We start from the raw sequence: 22,931 nt of genomic DNA, 5'->3' as shown, positions 1-22,931 counted from the left end.
AGAACAATTATGGAATTTATAATAAGAGTGGCTTTCTAATGAGCGCCGAGAGAACGATGCCTCCATCTGCAAACTGGAGCTAATCTATCTAATTGTCCACATGTGGAGATTACCCCGTTGAGGCCGGGAACGCAGCTGTGTCATTTTGAGATTTGGCTATTCAAAAATAGCAGATCTACAAGCTCATCGAGCGGCGAGTGCCGCGCGCGCGATGAGCTTGTATATATATATATATATATATATTTTTTTTTTAAATGTGTGAAAATCTTTGAATATATATATATTTTTAAAGCGAACATTTGTAACTCAAATCTTTGCTTCATGGGGGTCCCTGGAACAACACATTTTGAGATGGGGGTCAAATACATATCTAAAAATGTTTTCTAAAATGTGAGTGGTGCTCCAACTTCTCCATGTCAAGGACCGCCATAATGATATGTATTTGGCCGCGGACCCCCCCCCCCCATCTCAAAATATGTTGTTCCAGGGACCCCCCAGAAGCACAGATCGAAGTAAAAATATATATATATTTAAAACATATATTCAAAGATTTGCACACATTTTCCACGATTTATGAGCTTGTATATCTGACATTTTTTTAATAGCCAAATAAAATCTTAAAATGACACCGGGATGCGTTCCTGGTCTTAATGGATTAATGTCAAACCTGTTCCTGAAGCATATAACTAGGGCTGCCTGCAACTATTGATTATTTTTCTTAGCAATTAGTCTATCGATTACTTTTTCAATCTTCAAGCTTCTAATAGGTTTTTTATTTATTTATTTATTTATTTACGCGTTATATATCGTTGCTGTCGGGCAGAAACCTCTTATCTCCATATTTTACACTTTGTGTGTTTTTTTTTGTAAATGAATGCCTTACTTGATCATCCTACAGCGTCACTCAAAAGCATAAAGACGATAATAATAAAATCAATGCGAAAACATTTTTAATAGATTGCTTATAATTTACTAAATCAATTGGTCTCATTAAACACAGAACAGCAATGATTTATCTGCTAAGTGGAATGTCTATTTCAAGCCTTGGTTTGATAATGATAGTGGAGAGAGACAGGAAATGGCAGGAGAGAAAGAGAGACAGGGAAGGACATGCAGCAAAGGGCCTCGGGTCGGAATGGACCCCGGGCCAAACTGTGCAAGGACTGAGCCTTAAAGGAGAATTCGGGACTACCTTTTTCTTACCTTTATGTGATATTATTATATCTTGTATTTTTGCCGGGCCTACTTGTTAACTAGTTGTACGAACTCTTGTTTTATTGTTGTATTGTTTTATTGGATCTTGTTTAGTCGATACACTTATTTGTTTTAGCTCTTGCTCATTTGATTTTGCTATTTTGTCTCATCTGTTTAAGACGGTAGGTATAGCTGATATATTGCACTTTTACCTTAGCGCTAGGTATACTCTTGGTTGCTTGTTTTTGCAGAAAATGCACTTACGACTTCTGGTGATTAGTAGTTTTGTTCCCTACCCATGTTGAATGCACTTATTGTAAGTCGCTTTGGATTAAAGCGTCTGCTAAATGACTGTAATGTAATGTAATGTAATGTAGTGTAATATCCTAGGACGAGTTGTACAGAAGAACAATTTCATAACTCCATCCCGAGTCCACAGCAGCTAAAAACCTGAGCGTTTTTTTTTATATCTGACGTTCATGACAGAAAACTCTCCACAGTGTTTGTGTTAGATGAGTCCCTCCGGAAGTCTCGCAAGACGAGATTTCACCCGTGATTTCATCTAAGTCAGCTTGTAAACACTAGGGCAGCCCATTTGGGTGGGACAAAGACACTGTGGCGAGGTTTCTGTCATTATGAAAGTCAGATAATAAAAACAAAGCTTTTAGCTGCGGTGGACTCGGGATGGAGTAATGACTGTACTGACCAAAACTGACCTAAAACTATTTTGAGTGTTTCTTTTATTTTTTTTATCCCGCGATTTTTGTAACCCATTTTTTTCACCCGGTGACAATTTCCTAAGTGATCCTGGGTGCTACACCAGCCCTACACCAGCACTACACCAGTCCCCCACAGTAGGGAGGCCAGGGCCGAGCTCATGCTTCCTTCAGGCATGAGAGCCAACTGACCTTCTTGTCACCTGACAGGGGGGAGTTTCCCTGGTTGGACGTAGCGCGTGGAAGGAACACGTTATTCCAACCAGTTCCCTTCCCCTCCATCAGGCGCCCCGGCTGTCATGGGGGAGGCAGTATAGTGACCACGATTACTACATGTTTTTGTGAGGGTATTAACTACCCTAGGAGACACGGGGAGAACATGCAAACTCCACACAGAGTAGGCCCTTTCGCCAACCCCACCTAGGGTATGGGCGCTGATGACGCGGAGGAGAAGACATATTTTGAGTGTTTTATACTATTATTGTATTTTTGTCTACTATTATTGTGTTATAACCAAAGGGACACAGTATTATTATTAGCATTTGCATATTGTGATATTACTTTTTTTTACTAATATCAGGTATTGTTTGTTTGAATATATTGACACATTTCTGAAACATCTGTATTGTTCTGTGCTACTGCGCATGTGAAAATGGACCAGTGACGTCATGATCCCATGGAAGTGAAAGTGAGAGTTTTTAGTCTAGATCAGTGTTTATCAACCTTTTTTGTGCCAAGGCACACCTGGCATAGCCAAAAGATCCCAGGGCACACCTAGATATACGGTATATATATATATATATATAATTATATATATATATATACGGTATTGTGGTGGACACCAAAGAGTGATAATAGGTGGACACTAGATGGAGGTATCTCACCTCAGAATGGATTGGTGGGGTGGTAATGGGAGGAGATTAGGAGGTCATATAGGGAAGTGATTTACCTGTGTGTCTTGATGCAATTGTTTGGAAGTAAAGATCAGAGACTCCATACTCCGTCTGTTCGTCTCATTCTCACTAACTTCCACAGTGGTGACCCTGAAGTTTGATTTAACATTATAATGGTCGATAACGCAGAGCCCGCTGCTGCGGCTGTCGTTGCCCCAGCGGTGTTTGCGGCTACGGTAAAGTTACCAGAGTTTTGGCAACATGATCCGGCTCCGTGGTTCCAACATATTGAGGCGCAGTTTCACCTCCGCGGGATCACGGTGGATGCAACCAAATACTACCACGTAGTTGCAGCGTTGGATTCCTCCACCACGCGTCGTGTGATGGGATTCCTCAGAGACCCGCCAGCAGACGGAAAGTACAACGCGCTCAAGGAGCAGCTGTTGCGGCTGTTTCAGCTGTCCGACGCGGAGCGCGCGGAGCGTCTATTGTCCCTCAATGGAATGGGGGACGGTAAAGCCACAGACCTGATGGAGAACATGCTGGCACTGCTCGGTGAAGGTGACGCTACGTTTATTTTTGTCCAACTTTTCCTGCGGCAACTCCCGACTCCAGTGCGCACGGCTCTGGCCAGCTCGCCTCTAGTGCGCACCAAGGACTACCGGGGATTAGCAGAGGAGGCGGACAGAATACTACTGGCCTCCCGCCAATACGTGGTGGCTGCGGTGTCTGATCGAGTGTCTGATCGCAGGGATCAGACACAGAGGGATGATAGTGGACTATGTTATTATCATCGCCGTTTTGGCACCAAGGCAAAGCGCTGCACTCCACCATGCTGTTTCGGTAACCAGGGAAACGCAAGAGCCGGCGGTCGTTAGCGGCTATGAGCGCTGGCGTCATTAATGAGCTGCTGTTTATTGAGGACACGTCTTCTGGTAGGCGCCTGCTGGTGGATTCTGGCCCACAGAGGAGCATCCTTCCAGCATCTGCCGCGGACGCCTTGGGAAACGGACATGGACCACCGCTGGATGCGGCTAATGGTACTTCCATCCGTACGTTTGGTACCAGGTATGTGACCGTATGTTTCCATGGACATCAGTTTGGCTGGGACTTTATTATTGCTTCTGTGTCGGTGCCTATACTGGGTGCGGATTTCTTGTGTGCTCACAGACTGTTAGTGGATGTTGCGAACCGTCGGCTGATTGACTCTGTGTCTTTTGACACATACCCGTGCACACTGGGGGGGCCGGGGCCTCCTGCCCTCGCCAATATGCTCGCCACGGGGGATGTGTACCAGCGCCTCCTCGCAAGGTTCCCTGCTCTCACGGTCCCCGCTTTCTCTGCCTCCGTTGCCAAGCACGGAGTGGAACATTACATCACGACTGTGGGGCCGCCTGTTTACGCACGAGCGCGCCGCCTGGATGCTGCCAAGCTGACCATAGCCAGGGAGGAGTTCGCCACGATGGAGCGACTCGGCATTGTGCGCCGATCTGACAGTCCTTGGGCCTCTCCTCTTCACATGGTCCCCAAGGCGGATGGGAAGTGGCGTCCGTGTGGTGATTTCCGTCGCCTCAATAACATTACCACACATGACCGGTACCCAGTTCCACATATCCAGGATTTTTCTGTCCACCTGGCGGGGGCTACCATCTTTTCTAAGATAGATTTGGTGCGTGGTTACCACCAGGTTCCGGTCCATCCATTGGACGTGCCCAAAACGGCTGTCATCACCCCGTTTGGACTGTTTGAATTCCTGAGGATGCCATTCGGTCTTAAAGGAGCAGCGCAGACATTCCAGCGGCTAATGGACTCTGTGCTGCGAGGTATGTCTTTTTTGTTTGTCTACTTGGATGACATCCTCGTAGCCAGTGCATCTGACGAGGAGCATCGGATACATCTCCAGCAGCTATTCGAGCGGCTCAACGAGCATGGACTAATTGTGAACCCGGCTAAATGTCACTTTGGCCTGCCCGCCATCGATTTCCTGGGCTACCACGTCTCTCCCCAGGGGGCTGTTCCTCTACCCACCAAGGTGGAAGCCATCGCCGTTTTTCCCCGCCCCCTCACGGTCAAGCCCCTGCAAGAATACCTAGGCATGATTAATTTCTATAATAGGTTTATAGCACACGCTGCTCACCTCATGCACCCCTTGTATGAGGCGTTAAAGGGGAAGAAGGACAACGAGGACGTGAACTGGTCCCCGGAGCGGGTCCAGGCATTCGAGGACGCTAAGGCTGCTCTCGCCAAAGCTGCCATGCTGGCACACCCGTCCCCTGCTGCTCCGATAGCCCTTACCACCGACGCATCCGATTACGCAGGTGTGTGAACAGTGGGTGGCTGGCGCCTGGCAGCCCCTCGCCTTTTTCAGTAAAAAACTTAAGGACAATGAGAGAAAATACAGCACGTTTGACAGGGAGCTGCTGGCCCTTTTCCTCGCTGTACGGCACTTCAGGTTCCTGCTGGAGGGCCGAGAGTTCACCGCATTTGTGGACCACAAACCCCTGACCTTTGCCATGGCCAAAACCACAGAACCATGGTCGGGTCGGCAGCAGCGCCAACTTTCCGCCATATCTGAGTTCACAACAGACATTCAACATGTTGCCGGGAAAGACAACCAGGTGGCCGACTGCCTCTCCCGGGCGCACATCAGTCCTGTGCACCTGGGCATTGACTATGCCGCTATGGCCACTGACCAGCTCACCGACTCAGACCTTCAGGCGTTCAGGACGGCTGTGACTGGGTTGCGACTGGAGGATGTGGCGTTTCACGACAGCGGCGCCACGCTACTCTGTGATGTTTCCACTGGCCAGCCCCGGCCCATGGTTCCGACCGACTGGCGCCACCGGGTATTTGACGCCATTCATGCCCTTTCACACCCCGGGGTAAGGGCGTCAGTTAAGCTGGTGGGGGCCAAGTTCGTCTGGCCGGGTCTTAGGAAGGACGTCAAAAGGTGGGCTGCCTCTTGTGTGGCGTGCCAGCGTGCAAAGGTACAGCGTCACATTAAGGCCCCACTGGAGCCATTTCGCATTCCAGAGAGGCGGTTTGACCATGTCCACGTGGACCTGGTGGGGCCACTTCCCCCGTCCCAGGGTTTCACTCACCTCCTCACTATGGTGGACAGGACCACCAGGTGGCCAGAGGTGGTTCCTCTGTCCTCTACAACGGCTGCAGAAGTGGACAGGGCGTTCATCTCCGGCTGGGTGACCCGGTTCGGCACGCCATCGGATCTCACGTCGGACAGGGGAGCCCAGTTCACTTCTGAGCTGTGGAATGCTGTGGCTGAGAGGCTGGGGGTGCAACTCCCAACCACAGCCTACAACCCGAAGGCCAACGGGATGTGTGAGCGTTTCCATCGCTCCATGAAGGCTGCACTCCGGGCCACACTCACAGACGGCAACTGGATCGACCGTCTGCCGTGGGTCCTGTTGGGTCTGCGTTCTGCCCCTAAAGAAGACCTGCAGTCCTCTTCAGCTGAGCTGGTTTTCGGTTAACCGCTGAGGGTTCCTGGGGAGTTCCTCCCTGGCTCCTCGGGCCCCTGGCCCATAACGGCTCACCGGTCTGCTTTCCAGGACGCGGCGAGAGCTTTTGCCCCAGTCCCCACACACCACTGCCTTCCCCAGTCCTACATTCCGAAGGACCTGATGGCTGCCGGCTACGTGTTCATCCGTCACGATGCCCACCGTTCTCCACTGCAGGCTCCCTATGACGGGCCCTTCCGCGTCCTAGAGGCGGGCCCCAAGAACTTTGTGGTGGACATGGGGGGGAAGAAAGAGCGGATTTCAATTGATCGCCTTAAGCCTGCTCATGTGGTCCCGGATGAGCCAGTGGAGCTGGCTCAGCTCCCACGCCGCGGCCGGCCGCCCAAGGCTGCCCCTGTCCCATGCCCTCCGTCCGTGGTTACCCCTGTTTGTCCACCGGCGAGGTTTCGGCGGCGGCGTGGACGTCCCCCTGCCCCTATCTCTACCCCTTCCCTTTCCCCTGTGGCTGTGAAATACAGTCGCTATGGCCGCATGGTCAGACCTCCTAAAAAAGACTAAAGACACTGGGTGTACTGTTTTGGGGGGTTTATTTGTTGCACTGAATTGTTGCACTGAATGTCAATTCTGAGTGTTCGGGGGGGGCCTGTGTGGTGGACACCAAAGAGTGATAATAGGTGGACACTAGATGGATGTATCTCACCTCAGAATGGATTGGTGGGGTGGTAATGGGAGGAGATTAGGAGGTCATATAGGGAAGTGATTTACCTGTGTGTCTTGATGCAATTGTTTGGAAGTAAAGATCAGAGACTCCATACTCCGTCTGTTTGTCTCATTCTCACTTCCACAGTATATATATATACACACACTAGGGGTGTGCCGATACACTAATTTCACGAAACGATACGATACGATATTGGGCACACAACTTCGATACGATACGCACTTTTTTATTATGAAAATATATGGGGGAGAAAAAAAGCAAATGCAAACAAATATTTCTGTTTTTGCATTATTCAGACATGCAAACTTGTAGCTTTTCAGCTTCCACTAGCCGTTTTGAATCCAAATAGGGCAATAGTGTGACATCTGACCCGAAAAAAAACAGCTTGTTGTCACCCTTTTCAACCCGGGGCTGTTTGCATGCCTGATTATTATTATTGTAAAAAAAATAATTAAAAATAATTAAAAATTATATTTTTTCAAACCTTCTTCAAACGGCGCGGCACACCTCAGCAGTAGCCCCGGCCCAAAATTGGGACGTTTGCCAGGGTTGATAAACACTGGTCTAGATGATGTAACTGCAGGAGCAGGACGATACAAGTTTTTGACCGTAACCGTAACGTAACAGTAAGCTAAAACATAACCGAATGTAACCAGTTGAATCGTGTTTTATTATTTTTTGTTGCTGTTGGAAAGCCACTTATTATTTTCAAGAGGATCCTATTTGAGAGAAGCTCAGGAGGAACATACTGTTTGGATGGAAATAAAAGATTGGACTTTTCAATAAACCCCCTAAAATACACGACGATCTCCGCCATTCCTTGGATGTTGTAAGTTGTCAATATAACGAATAAGAAGTGTAGAATTCTTTAATGATATGAGTACGAGTCAATACTACAGTTCGGCATCAAGATCCTAAATTTGGCTATAATATTGGATAAGTAAAGTCGCCATTATATGCACCACTCGTCCTAGGATATAATAATATCATATAAAGGTAAGAAAAGGGTAGTCCGGAATTGCCCTTTAATGGTACTGTATGCGCTCTAGCAGGTGAGCCACCGACCGGGGCACCCCGAAATTCAAAATGTCCCTCCTCAAATCACGAATGCAGTGTGCGATTTCCGTGAAATTTTGCACCCACATTCCCACTACGCCGAGGAAGAAATGACACCATCTTCTCATTGGCCTGTTATAGCGCCACCAGCAGGTCTAATTTAGCAAAACACATTTTGGGAACAAAATGCCTCAAATCATGAATGCAGTGTCCGAATGCCGTGAAAGGCCCAAGACGAAATGGCACCCTCTTCACATTGCCCTATTATAGCGCCACCAGGAGGCCACAATAACCTGACCTGGCGGAGACCGGAGCACTTTTTCTAGTTTATTTATGTTTTTGGTGTCTTATAATCCCTTAAGGAATGGGTCTTATGACAAGACACGAAAAAAAAAATTAATTCATTCATACACACACACACCCAGCAGCGGTAGGATTCTCTGACACACACGCATGTACGCAAGCGCGCGCGCACACACACACGCACGCACGCACGCACGCACGCACGCACGCAGTGCATCTTTGCCGAGAGGTAAAAGTAACAACCATGTGAAATGGGGAAGCTGAATTTGTTTATTATCAAAAGCGAGCCGCTGAGTTTGTGGAAGTGTTGGCGGGGGTGCCGTTTTTTGTGCACGGCCATGGTGGCTGAACTTGACCTCCACTAGAGCTAAACTTATTTTGATGCTATATCAACACATTTTACTGGGAACCACCTGGAACCCCCTCAAGGACCCTTTAGAAATACTTTAACAGGTGTAAACACATTTTAGAAAAAACCTTTAGAAATACTTTAACACATTCCCTGCCAGAGGGTTATTTTTTTTTTTACTTCCCCCACTGCCATGGTAAAAAAAAATTACACAGGAGCCGAGATACAGGATTTTAAAGTAATAAGTTAACCAAGGAGTGAATGGAGGAGTGAATGGAGCTAGAAAGAAAAAAAAACGGCAGTAAATGGGTGTATTTTTCAACAACGGTTATACTCGTGTTTGGCATCATCTAAGCTCAATTATCTCTGTCTGTCTGTCTATTGTTTTGTATCTTGATTTGAACTGTAGTTCAGCCTCACTAAACAGTTGACAGCTTCTGTTGCTATGGATACAGGGAAGGTAAATAAAAGTTGGGCTCTGAGTTTTATATTTAAATTTTGCAATAAAATAAAGAGGCTTGTTTTGAAATACTTTAAAAAGCATTACGAGTGTTTTAAATACACAAAACAACATTATGAGTGTCAACAGACTAGTAAGACTATAGTAAGCAGCAGGATGTCGGCTGCTGTTAGGGTGTTTTCTGTGCACAAAGGAAACAGGGTGTGTGTGTCAAACCACAACACACACATACGTACAGTACATCCTCCATCACAATGCTTCACTGGATGATGTCATCTTATGCTGAAATAGTTTGAGTAGTGTGCAGTGGCGTACCCACCGTAGAGGCAGGGCAGGCGGCCGCCTGCACAACTAAAATATCGCCTCCCTTATAAATAAAGTAAAAGACTGACTGAAAAACAGGCAGTGAAAAAATTCCAAACAGAATAGTGGCCATTAGCCCGTCTCCTCGTCCATTCACGCGGGCAGGCAGCTAATCACCACCGTGTCCATTCAGCAGAGCGACCCTCACCTATATAGTGATGCAAATGTATGCCTTTGTCTTCATGGGGTGCCAGGAGTGCCAGGGGTGGGGGGTCTGGGCCATCACCTGTACTCACAGGGGCTCTGAGAGCAGTTTGAGCCATTCATTACTAAACTACAACATGAAGAGACCACCGCTGAAGAAGAGATTCATCCAGAGGACGCTATACCTTTTTATCAACGTTTTTGTTTTTATTAACGTTTTTCGTTTTGTAGTGTTGTAACTTGTTTCCCCCGAGATTTTTCCCCGAGAGAAAAAAAAAACTCGCCTGCCCTAAATGTAATTCCTGGGAACGCCACTGGTAGTGAGTGTGTGTGTGTGTGTGTGTGTGTGTGTGTGTGTGTGTGTGTGTGTGTGTGTGTGTGTGTGTGTGTGTGTGTGTGTGTGTGTGTGTGTGTGTGTGTGTGTGTGTGTGTGTGTGTGTGTGTGTGTGTGCGCGTGTGCGTGTGTGTGTGTGTGTGTGAGTGAGTGAGTGAGTGAGTGAGTGAGTGAGTGAGTGAGTGAGTGTGTGCATGAATTTGTTTACACCTGTTTAAGTATTTCTAAAGGGTCCTTGAGGGGGTTCCAGGTGGTTCCCACTTCCCAGTAAAATGTGTTGATATAGCATCAAAATAAGTTTAGCTCTAGTGGAGGTCAAGTTCAGCCACCATGGCCGTGCACAAAAAACGGCACCCCCGCCAACAACAGCTTCCCCATTTCACATGGTTGTTACTTTTACCTCTCGGCAAAGATGCACTATGGTTGGCTGTCACGCATATGACACATATACGGTGCTATAAGTTGCTCTGAGCTCCTCAGTGTTCAACGACCACAGTCAGAACAAGACACTTCTCTGACGGACGCCTCTTCAACACTTTGAAACAGGTATCTTTTATTTAACTTTTATTCTAGGATATAGAGCTTTTTAAAACTTATTTTAACATAAATAAATATATCACTTACAAAATGTTGATGTGTGAAATTTCATCAGCTGTGTTTAATAACGATAGGCCTACCTATGATAGGTATTATATTTTATTTGTTTATTTGTTTGATCCAGTAACAGAGGGAGCTACTGTATGAGCGTTTGGCAGTGATCATGTGTGCAGGGTATTTATTTTAACAATACAAATCTCGTATGGGGGTCCCTGGCACCAGATCATTTTAGTATAATAATAAATGGCCTGTTAAAACAAAGCATTAACCTTTGTTTTGTTATTTTAGGTTTTAGGACGATGGAGATTATGAACACAACTGCTTTTTATCACAATAAAGAGATGGATCCGTCTGGTGGAAACGGGTCTTTCAGGGAAGACTACATGAGGAATGCTGCAATTCAAAAATCCCTCAAGATCGTGTACCTCGTCATTTTCAACCTGGTCCTTGCGCTCGGCGTGTTGGGGAACGGCGTCGTCATCTGGGCGACGGGCTTCAAAATGAAGAAAACCGTCAACACCGTTTGGTACCTCAACCTCGCTGTGGCCGACTTCCTGGTTACGGCGTTTATGCCACTGCCCATCACATACGCGGCTCTGGACGGCCACTGGCCTTTTGGCAAATTCATGTGCAAAATGAACGCTACCGCATTCTTCATGAACATGTACACCAGCATCTACACCCTGGTGGTCATCAGCGTTGACAGATGTGTATGTGTGGTGTGTCCAGTGTGGGCCCAGAACCACCGCAGTGTGAGGAAGGCGTCTTGGGTGAGTCTGGGTGTCTGGGTGTTGGCCTTGGCTCTGAGCTCCCCTTACATCATCTTTAGGGACACAAAGCCGTCCTACCGCGGCGGTAAGGACATCATCTCGTGCTACAACATCTTTGCACCCACCGGACACTACATCACTCGCTTTCTCATGGGGTTCGTGGTCCCTTTCACCGTCATCGTCTCCTGCTATTCTGTCATCATCTACCGGCTCAGGAATAGTCGCTCGCTGGCCAGCCAATCAGGTCGGCGCCCCTTCAAAATCATAGCAGCTGTTATCACTGCATTTTTCCTGTGCTGGGCTCCCTTTCACATCGCGTCTCTGATTAAGTTTGTGACAGAGCACAGTGAAACACTGGATCGTGTGGTCACCATTTACGGGTTTCCCATAGCCGCCTGCCTGGCACTTCTCAACAGCTGCCTGAACCCACTGCTGTACGTGTTCATGGGTCAGGATTTCAAGGATGTATTTCGCAGCTCTGTCCTAAAGGTGCTGGAGAAAGCCTTCACTGAAGAGCTGCCTCAGACCAACACTTCAACAAACCCAGGGATAAAAAAGGGAGCGTCAAGAGACTGCCTCGTCTGAGACACAGGTTTAGGGTTGTCTTTGAATGTACTTCAATATGTAAATAGCTTTTCTTCTCAGTACGTTCTCCAAGATTGAAACGATGATGAAAAATATCCTAAATAATATGTTGAAGTAACAGTTTAAAAAAAAACTGTATTGTTTGGAGATTCTCTTTGACATGCATCTCTAGAGTTTTTATTTTTCCCTTTCCCTGTGCTCCCTCCTTTTATTTCTTCTCCTTTTTCTGAACAATAACAAAATGATGGAGCTTATGCGAAATATAATATTTCACCCACTTCTTTACACATGTTAACCAGTGATGTGACAATAAAATAGATTCAGGTTTCAGAGTTTGTAATTGTAAACAGTCATCAAACACATTTTAAATGTGTGTTTGTTTGTGTGTTGATATAGTCATGTGATCAAGATCTGTTAGATTTTTCATATTCCATCCTGATTGGCTAAGATTGACATTTAAAGTTTGCAGGAGTGGCCCGTTTGAACAAAATTCTGCAAATCAACCATTTCTGACATGTTTAACGGTTTTTTACTGACTTTGGGCCGATCTACAATCCCACCTGGTAACAATCCCTCTCACAGGCTGAAAGGTAACAGTTGATGCGCTGTCGGGCAGAAACCTTATGTCCATATTACAACTTTTCTTCGTAAATTAATGCCCTACTTGATCGTACTACGGCGTCACACAAAAACAACGTGCGTTTCGAGCTTGTAGAGATCTGCTACTTTTGGTGTTTTTGAATATGAATCCTACATTTTGGACATGGCGTTTTTCCAGACAATATAGTATGTGGTTGAAGCTTTTATCTTCAACGAAAGCTACCATCAAAGCGGCCATCTATAGAGGTACAGTAGGTGTATTTTTAACATTCTTGCACATCCATCTGACACTCCACAAATAGTGTTGCTTCTCCCTCCCATGTAGACAAGTACCTTTGAAAGGGGGGGGGGGACGTTGGGAATCATTCCAGAGGAGCTGAAACTCGCCATTCTGCCAGCTTCAGCACTCAATAGTTCCCAGATTAACCAATTAAAACCGGGAAAGCACCTGTGTTCATTTTACATAATTTGCATCACAATCTTTTTAACCACTTTAACCATTATTTTATACTTTGGCGTTTTCAAAGATAGCAGATATGCAAGCTCACAGCGCGTCACTTGCAAATCTTTGCATAATTATATATATATATATATTTTTTAAACTAAAATCTTTGCTTCTTGGGGTCCCTGGAACAAAACATTTTCAGATCAATTTGAGGGTCCTTGACATGAAAAAGTTTGAGCACCGCTGATGTAGCAACATGAGTATTTTCAGAAAACTGTTTTAGAACAGGCGTCTTCAACAGGGGGTCCGGGAGCCCTAGGGGGTCCTCAGAGTAACTACAGGGGGTCCGCCAAATCTTTGTGTGATATCATTTTTTTTCTTACATTAACCACTTGAACCCTAGCATTCCTATTCTGAGGGGAACATTAGCCGAAAATAGCAGATCTACAAGCTCACAACGCGAGGCGTTGTGAGCTTGTAGATCTGCTATTTTCGGCAAAGAGGTATAAGGTGAAGAGGGGAAAAAGAGCAGACCAAGCGAACTTTTCTGAAACATAATTTTATACAATATAGAGGGGGTCCCTGCTTCATCTCTCTCTCAGCTATAGGGGGTCCTTGGCCCTGAAAACGTCAAAGACCCCTGATTTAGAAGACATTTTGTAGAATCGGCCTCAGGTCTTAACGGGTTAAAGCCGGTCTATTGCATTGATTGAAAAGAAGAAAGAAAAAGAATCCCTGAACCTTTCTCCTTCCCACTCTTAACTCTTCCATCTGAAATATAGGGTGGTATCAGCCTATCCCTCGGTCATGTACCAAGCAATTTGGGGCAGACCGGCCTTTCTCCTCCTGTGTTTGCCACTCGCCGACTCTCTGGACATGCTCTGTTACCTCCTCCAATCAGCTGGGAAAGTATTTGTGCTTGTAGCGCCGGAGAAAAGGCGGCCAGGAGTTAAATTGAGTTACCTTGCCTCAGAGATGGATTCATTTTCTGAGGATGGCCCCGGAGATCCCTGATGGGAGCGCTAACCACTCATCACCTCACACGTCCCCCAGGCGCCCGGGCGTAGCAGCAGCCCGGCGTCTCGGCAGAGCGCACAGAGACGACGTGGCAGGCCCCGGCGGAAGCGTAGCGGCACGACTCAGGTGCACGGCACAGGCAGCTGGCTGAGGAGGAGATCCATCGGCCTATTTTCAACTCAAGAACACTGTCAAGAGTACTACTAAATATTGTGCGCTGCTGGCCTGCTGCGTCCCTCTCACTCTCTCGCTCTCTCTCTCCCTCCATATCTCTCTCTCAGAGAAGAGAGCACATTAAAGCCTTTGCTATTTCTCTGCAACATGTCATCTTCTACTCTTCGTTGTATAAGACAGTGGTTCTCCAACTTTTTCACGTCAAGGACCCCCAAAATGATATGTATTTGGTCTCGGACCCCCCCCCCCCCCCCCCCCCATCTCAAAATATATTTTGTGCCAGGGATTTTTCTAAAATAGCAGATCTACAAGTTCATAGCGCACGACCGAGTGCCGCGCTATGAGCTTGCATATCTGCTATTTTTGAATAGCCAAAGTATAAAATATGGTTAAAGAGGTTAAAATGATTGTGACGTTATTAACTAATTTTGCTGGGGACCCCCTGGTACTCCCCTAAGGACCCCTAGGGGTCCCCGGACCCCACTTTGAGAACCATTGGTAGAAGAGATTGAAAAAATTCAATCTAGAAAAATCGTGAATATTGCACTTTGAATTGAGGGGTATCAAAATATGGGTATAAATGAAGCAGATGATAGATATCGATCGTGTCATGCATGTGTGTTTGTGTCTATTCAGTTAATAATACATAATAATAACCATTCCCTCCCTGCCCCCCCCCCACACACACACTCACACACACACACACACTCTCTTTCAGCATAATAGTGATCATGCTGTGAGCAGAGTTAAATTCAATCACACTCCCGCGTGCCGAATCACACTCTTCAGATTATATATGAGCAATACATTCCTCCCGAGTAAATGAAATAATGATTCATTTTACAGCCGCGATTCCATGAAATCCCAACATAATGTCCTCTAATCCCCATCGATCACACAGTGATGGATTCTCTGAGCGCGTCGATCCACCGTAAAGTGGTACGGAAAGGTCGAGAGAGGGCGAGAGAGTCAACTCATGTTCCGCCGAGCGAGGAGGAGATGAGAGAGAGAGGAGAATAATGGAGTCAATTAGGGACGTGAAGAGATGACAGATGAGAAGATAATGATGACAGGAGTGTGGAGGAGAGGTGGAAGAGGAGGAAGAGAAGAGACAGGCAGGATGGAGGTGGAGGGGGAGGTAGGGCTGCAGGGGAGATATGGACTCATGGAATCAAATATCACAATATTTTTGACCAAATTTGACCTCCATATTAGGGCTGGTAACATTCCTCAGAAATGATATTCGAATATTGGTCTTAAAAATGGACAGATATTCAAATATATTGCATAAATAGCAGATCTACAAGCTCACAACGGTCGCATTACGACGCATTGTGAGCTTGTAGATCTGATATCTCCAGGGGTGTTTGAGTTACAACTGAACTCGGGAGCGTTTTTTTCCGTCCACTCCACACCAAATCTCTTTGCCAAAAATAGACGATCTACAAGCTGAAAACATGTAAATCTGCTATGTTTGGTGAATGCCGGGGGTTCAAGTGCGGTTAATCGTAATGGAGGTAAAAGTTATAAATAATGGTGATATTGATTTGAAGTCATATGGCCCAGCCATGTGGTAGGTAACCCACAGACACACTTACCGTGGTAGCAGGTGAAGGTTTCTCGCCCCGGAGTCACCAGAATACCCTTCTTCTCCGACAATTGTTGTGACACACCAGTCCTTTCCCTCCGCCTGCAGTGCAGACATAGTAGAGACATTATTAGTGAACAGCAACAAAGGTGCTTTAGTGCAATGAAAAATCTAATACTAAGGGTGGGAATCTTCACACAACCTATCACCCACAATACAAACTTGCCAACCTGAGACAAAACAAATCAGAACAAATGACAAACCATATCAGTATAACCACTAGGGCTGTCACCATTACACATTTAAGTTGACGATTAATTGTCACTCAAATAATTGCGATTAAGGATTTAATTGTGTGTTTGGCCGTTAAACATTGGAACATTATGAAAAACAAAAAAATATGTTCGCCTTTTAGGCTTCGTGACCAATGAATTGCACAGGGCAGATCTGACAAATAATTAAATATACAAAGAAATTATTGACATATTAAATATTTTTTTACATGTAAAAGTGGCAGTAATAGCTGATCTACAAGCTTACAACGCGTCACAAAGTGACGCGTTGTAAGCGTGTAGATCAGCTATTTCTGCTATTTTTTATATTTTTGAAATGGAAATGATTATGACGATAATGCAAAAATAATTGCAATTATCTCAAATAATTGCCATTAGACGATTATGTAATAATTGTGACAGGCCTAATAACCACAAGAAAAAAACGAACCCATCACTACTGTAAACTGACTTTTTAAGACGAGCCCCCAATCATGTTACGACCCCTATGGTCTAGGGTTAGGGGAAGCAACATCAAATGCAAAAGGTCAAAAGGACTCAAAACTGGACTAACTACTGAACTAGAACTATAGTGAAGAGATATAGACCTTTGTTCAATTCAGTCGCCGGAGGCAGTAAACCAGTTAAGATGCAGGTGCTGGGTAACAGAAGTACTTGTAGATCAGTGGTCCTTGGGGGCGGGGGGGGGTTCCAAGGGGTCCCCAGCAAATAATATAATATAGCATCACAATCATTTTAACCCATAGTGTTGTAATGTGTTGGCTATATTAAAAAAAAAGCAGATCTACAAGCTCACAGTGCGTCACTTCGTGCCGCGCTGCAAGCTTGTATATCTGCTATTTTTGAACATTTTTGAACAATCTTGAAAGTATTGGAAAAAGTCTAATAATATAGATTTTTTTGGTTTAACTCAAATCTTCTCTTCTGGGGGTCACTGGCACAAAATCTTTTCAGATCCGGGTCCGCTGATAAATACAATATCAATCTGGGGGTCCTTAACACAAAACAGTTTGAGAACCACTGTTGTGGATACAACAGTGTAAAAAACGCAAATCACAAAAAAGAAACGCCATCAATAATGAACAATGGCATACAACCAGTGGTGTAAAGTAACTATAAGTTCATTTACTCAAGTACTGTACTTACAGTAAGTACAGTTTTGAGGTATTTTTTACTTTACTGGAGTATTTCCAATTTTCAGTACTTTTACTTCTACTCCACTACATGTCAGAGGCAAATTATTATTACAATTATTTGAAACCTTTAGTTACTAGTTACTTAGATTTTGATTATTATTACAAAACATACATTAACCACTTCAGCCCCCCCACATTTCGGCCATTTGAAAATAGCAGATCTACAAGCTCACAATGCATCGCATCGCGATGCATTGTGAGCTTGTAGATCTGCTATTTTCAAAACATTTATTTTAGAAATATTGTGAACTGGGACATTCTGCATAATAAGTACTTTCCACTTTTGGTACTTTAAGTACATTTTGATGCCAATATTTTTGTACTTTTGCTCAAGTCAATTTTGAATTCCGGACTCTACATTGCCGTATTAGATACTTTTACTCAAGTAAAACATTTGAGTACTTTTTTTTCCACCACTGCATACAACAAACTCTACAGAAAACCCTGCATTATGCAGAGACAATAAGAGCAGTAGGGAGGCGATAGCACAGAGAGAGGAGACCCAGGGCCTGCCAACCCCGTAGTCATGTCACGCAATTTACTCTGTTCCGCTCCATCATGTTTTATGGCTACAATCAACCACCAGCACAGTAGTCAGTGGTGGAGTTCATTTCACAAGCCATATCCTTCCCTAATGTGAACACACAAAAAGACAGCGGCTCCGCCATTACCACAGTGTCCAGTAGTCAGCCCTACAATCCCGCCATCTATGCATAATTAGACGGCATCAGAAGGAAGCGAGAAGGGTAAAACAGCAAGACTATCCCCCATTAACTCCTGTGAGTTCTAATTGAAAATCCGTTAACAATCACCACAGATGTTGGCAGACCGACGCGCCTGTTGACACGCTGTCCCGCTTTTGCTCGCCGCACTATGCATTCTTTTTTTTTTCTTTCACAGTTTTGTTTATTTCAGGATACAGAAGTATATACAAATACAAGAATATGCAGAATTAAAGGTAGGGTATCAAAAGGAAAAAAAAAAGGAAAAAAAAGAAAATTGTACAATCCTACTCCAGCAAGGAGGAGACCATTATAAACCGCATAGCCTGAATCAGGTTTTTCAAACAGAAACAAACACGCCGACAAAATGCTCTCTATGCATTATTGCCACGCGTGGTGGAAAGACGTGGGCCCGCATTCTGATCTGGAGATGTCTCAATTCGGAAGGCTTAACCCATTAAGACCTGAGGCAGATTCTACAAAATGTCTTCTAAATCCTAACTGTTTGTTTTTTTTACTTGTTACTATGTCAGTGGTTCTCAAACTTTTTCATGTCAAGGACCCCCAAAATGATATGTATTTGGCCGCGGACCCCCATCTCAAAATATTTTGTTCCAGTGACCCCCAGCAGCAAAGATTTGAGTTACAAATGTTTGCTTTAAAAATATATATATTCAAAGATTTGCACACATTTTCACAATTTTTCAAAAATAGCAGATCTACAAGCTCATAGCGCCTCACTCAGTGCCGCACTATGAGCTTGTAGATCTGCTATTTTTGAATAGCCAAAGTATAAAATAATAGTTAAAGTGGTTACACTCAAAACTCAAACACAGCTTAAATTTTTTCCAATTAAAATACTTTTCAAATTGCTTACGGGTCTTGTATACACCAGTCAGTGGTTCCCAAACTGGGGGATGATTTTTGGGGGGTCCCCAGGTGATTAGCTTTTAATGCGCAACATTGTTTTCTCACTCAACAGTAAACAAACCAACATACAGTATAAGTGTGTGAGGTGTTGTGAGCTTGTAGTTTGGCTATTTTCACAATATTTATCTGTGGAACCGAGTCAAACTAAATGTAACGCCAACAATTCCAAGTGCTTGTCAGGTTGGGGGGGGGGGGGGTCCCCAGTGCAAATATGATTATTTTGGGGGGTCCCCAGTCCAAATATGATTATTTTGGGGGGTCCCCAGTTCAAATATGATTATTTTGGGGGGTCCCAAGTTCAAATAGGATTATTTTGGGGGGTCACCAGTTCAAATAGGATTATTTTGGGGGGTCCCCAGTTCAAATAGGATTATTTTGGGGGGTCCCCAGTTCAAATATGATTATTTTGGGGGGTCCCAAGTTCAAATATGATTATTTTGGGGGTCGCAGCCTGAAAAGTTGGGAACCCTTGGTATACACAGTAGCCTCCTCGTTTTTTGTTCGAGGTTTGTACGAGGCTGAGAGGCAAGAGATGGGAGGCTCCTCCAGGCTTGAAGAGGATGGAAGCATTGGTTCTCAAAGTGTGGTCCTGGGGGGGGGGGGGGGGGGGTACCAGGGGGTCCCCAGAAAAAGTAGTTAATATAGAGTCACAATCATTGTAACCACTTTAACTTTGGCTATTCAAAATATAAGATAAGATATACAAGCTCATAGCGCGGCACCGAGTGCCGCGCTATGAGCTTGTAGATCTGCTATTTTTTTTAAATCGTAATTTTTTTTGCAAATCTTTGCATATGTATTATTTTAAAGCGAACATTTTTAACTCAAATCTTCGCTCCTGGGAGTCCCTGGAACAAAACATTTTCAGATGGGGGTCCGCGGCCAAATATATATCAATTTAGGGGTCCTTGGCATGATAAAGTTTGAGAAGCACTGGGGTAGGGTACCCACTCTGGCCACGTTTATTCTCCAGCCACTAGATGGTGCTAATTGTCTCCTTTCGTTCCCCTTTAGCCCTGTAACCAGTAGATGGTGCAATTTGAGTGAAAATACCTGGATTACACAATGGATTTATCATGGGATTATACTGTGTATTTGTCACTGTCCTCAAGCCTAACATGCTGCTGCGTGACGAGCTCTAGTTACATCATTAGTTACTTATGAATATAGCATTTTTGAGAAAGGCATTGCCACCCAACACACTATCAAAACAGACTCTGTTTTAAAGCAGGGGAAATCCTAATGAGAAGCAAATAATATCTCTCACTGCCTGAAATCCTCTCTCACCCATGACCTCATCCAACACTGAAAAGTCACCCAGGGAGAGAGAGAGAGAGAGAGAGAAAATCAAATCCTCTCTTTCATCCATCCAGCCAGCCACTGACTCAATATTTGAGAGTCTGCTGCCAGCCAGGCCAACAAAAAGCTGTAAAAATGCAGAATAAATAGGTATGTGTGTGCGTGTGCGTGTGCGTGTGTGTGTGTGTGTGTGTGTGTGTGTGTGTGTGTGTGTGTGTGTGTGTGTGTGTGCACACGCACGCTCGCTCAGGTTCAAGAGATCATGCTGGCAGGCAGCAGCAACCTTGTACTGTTCTGTTCCAGTAGAATAATCTAACAGGAATCCCACCTTGTGTGTTGATACCGGCCTCGGTACGTCTTGTGAAAGTTATTTTCTTCAGTATTATAAATCTCTCTCTCTCTCTCTCATCTGTAGTCAAAGTTATTATTATTTTTTTACTCCCATCCCCAACTTCCATATAAAATCGTAACATAGGCGTGCTTGGTTAATGAATACTTCAAGTGACTTATACATTTTAATCTGAATTTTGCTGAATGCAATTTTAACCCATTTTGGGTGGGAACACCTATTTGTAACTATACCTTTCAGGACGGGAATCCCTTTTGGGGGTCTTGTTGCTATGTACAGTATATAGCAACATACATTTGTTGTAATTTTTTAATAATATTTAAAGTTTTTCAGAAAACTTAGGTCGGGATTTAGAAGGCGTTTTTAGATTCGGCCTCAGGTCTAAAATGGTTTAAATCACAGCATTTATTAAATTATACGAGGCCACTTTTCGATGTCCTGACGAGGACATTAAAACTCTTATAAAAGTTCAAATGACTTCATAAAAATGTTAAAATACACGGTACGATTCTTAAATTCCCTCGAGAATGATATGGTCAGAATCTGAACATTCTAGGCTTCAGACTCAGCTCTTTGTCTCTGTCGGGTGGAAACCTCATTATGTCCAAAACTGTTACTTTTAGGATTCAAATTTAAAAAGTATCAAAAAGTAGCAGATCTACAAGCTTATGAGCTTGCGGATCTGCTACTTTTGATGCTTTTGTGTGATGCTGTACTACAGCGGCTGTAGTACGATCAAAGTAGGCAGTGGTGTAAAGTAACTAAGTACTGTACTTAAGTACAATTTTGAGGTATTTTTACTTTACTGGAGTATTTTAAATTTTCAGTACTTTTACTTCTACTCCACTACATCTCAGGGGCAAATATTGTACTTTTACTCCATTACAATATTTGTAAACTTTAGTTCTACTAGTTACTTTGTAGATTTTGATTATTATTAAAAAACATAGCAACATACATTACGCGTTATTTACATTTCGGCCATTTGAAAATAGATCTGCTATTTTCAAAGATTTTTATACATCTTATATATTTGAAAACTTGTGAAACGGGACATTCTGCATAATGAGTACTTTCTACTTTTAGTACTTTAAGCACATTTTGATACAAAATACATTTGTACTTTTACTCAAGTACATTTTGAATTCCGGACTTTTACTAGTAACAAAGTATTTCTACATTGCAGTATTGATACTTTTACTTAAGTAAAACACTTTTTCCACCACTGAAAAGTAGGGCACTAACGACAAAAAAAACACACAAAAAGCTAATAACGATATGGTCCAAATCTGAATATTTCTGCGAGGCTTTCACACAGATTCAGCTCTTGCTGAGCCATGGTCAGCCCAGCTCAAGGGCAAGATAAGAGCGGAGCGTCTCCCCGCCGTGCCGAGCCTTCTCCTCCTCTGCAGCAGATGGTATAGACTCAGGGAAAAACCGCTAGCCGCCGGGGGCAGTAGGACACATCAAACCTTAAGCTTTGAGGTAAAGGTCCACTCTGGACATTGCAGATTTCCACATGCCTGCCTACTTTGCATGCACTCAATCTAATCAAATAATATATTCCAGCCGAGGAGAAATGGGCTCGGACTCGCCGATATAATTGATGGACATGGGATTCACAGGGCAGGCGGGGTTGCGGATCGACAAGCCATTCGGAATAATATCGTCAACTGTCCGATGGAATACCCTTGTATGTCCAAAACGGTTGAAAACTTGAAATTTCCGCATAATGAGTAACCTTTACTTTTGGTACTTTAAGTACATTTTGATACCTACAGTATACTTTTGTACTTTTACTCAAGTAAATTTAGAATTCCGGACGTTTACCTGTAACAGAGTATTTCTACATTGCAGTAGTGATACTTTTACTTAAAGTAGAACATTTGAGTACTTTATCCACCACTGATTTGCGGGGGGAAAAAAGTTGAATGGAGATACAAGGTTTCTTCCAGGCGAAAACAATATGCAGGGGCATACACAGTATGACAGAGGAGAGAGAGAGAGAGAGAGAGAGAGAGAGAGAGAGAGAGAGAGAGAGAGAGAGAGAGAGAGAGAGAGAGAGAGAGAGAGAGAGAGAGAGAGAGAGAGAGAGAGAGAGAGAGAGAGAAAGAGCTGGGAGAGAGGGAAACAAAGAGAGAGAGAGAATTGAGTTTTATCTGTTGGAAAAGGTTATTGGTAAAGGTTACACAAAGGCTGCATCCCCACTGTTTTCGTAACCATAACAGACGATTGCTCGTCACTACGGTCGATGTTGCACAAAATGGAAGTCAATACTACAGTGTAACTAATGACACACAAATCCACAACAATTCATGGAGTGATGTAGAGAGAGAAAGTAAAAAGGCTGGCAG

At 44.3% G+C, this 22,931-nt stretch overlaps 1 protein-coding gene across 1 annotated transcript; it reads left to right on the top strand.

Annotated features, from left to right (window-relative positions):
• Nucleotides 1–10,908: 10,908 nt before the first annotated feature.
• On the top strand, nucleotides 10,909–11,964 carry LOC308097449 (chemerin-like receptor 1; the record flags this gene model as incomplete). Its single annotated transcript, XM_080445208.1, has 1 exon — nucleotides 10,909–11,964. One exon carries the CDS (start codon nucleotides 10,909–10,911, stop codon nucleotides 11,962–11,964), a length of 1,056 nt encoding a protein of 351 aa, XP_080301334.1.
• Nucleotides 11,965–22,931: the final 10,967 nt, after the last annotated feature.

The sequence above is a fragment of the Gymnoscopelus braueri genome (assembly GCF_963280865.1).
Source record: "Gymnoscopelus braueri genome assembly, chromosome: 12".
NCBI classification, from domain to species: domain Eukaryota; kingdom Metazoa; phylum Chordata; class Actinopteri; order Myctophiformes; family Myctophidae; genus Gymnoscopelus; species Gymnoscopelus braueri.
The sequence above is the reverse complement of the archived record's forward strand: the minus strand, read 5'-3'. Positions and strand labels throughout refer to the sequence as shown.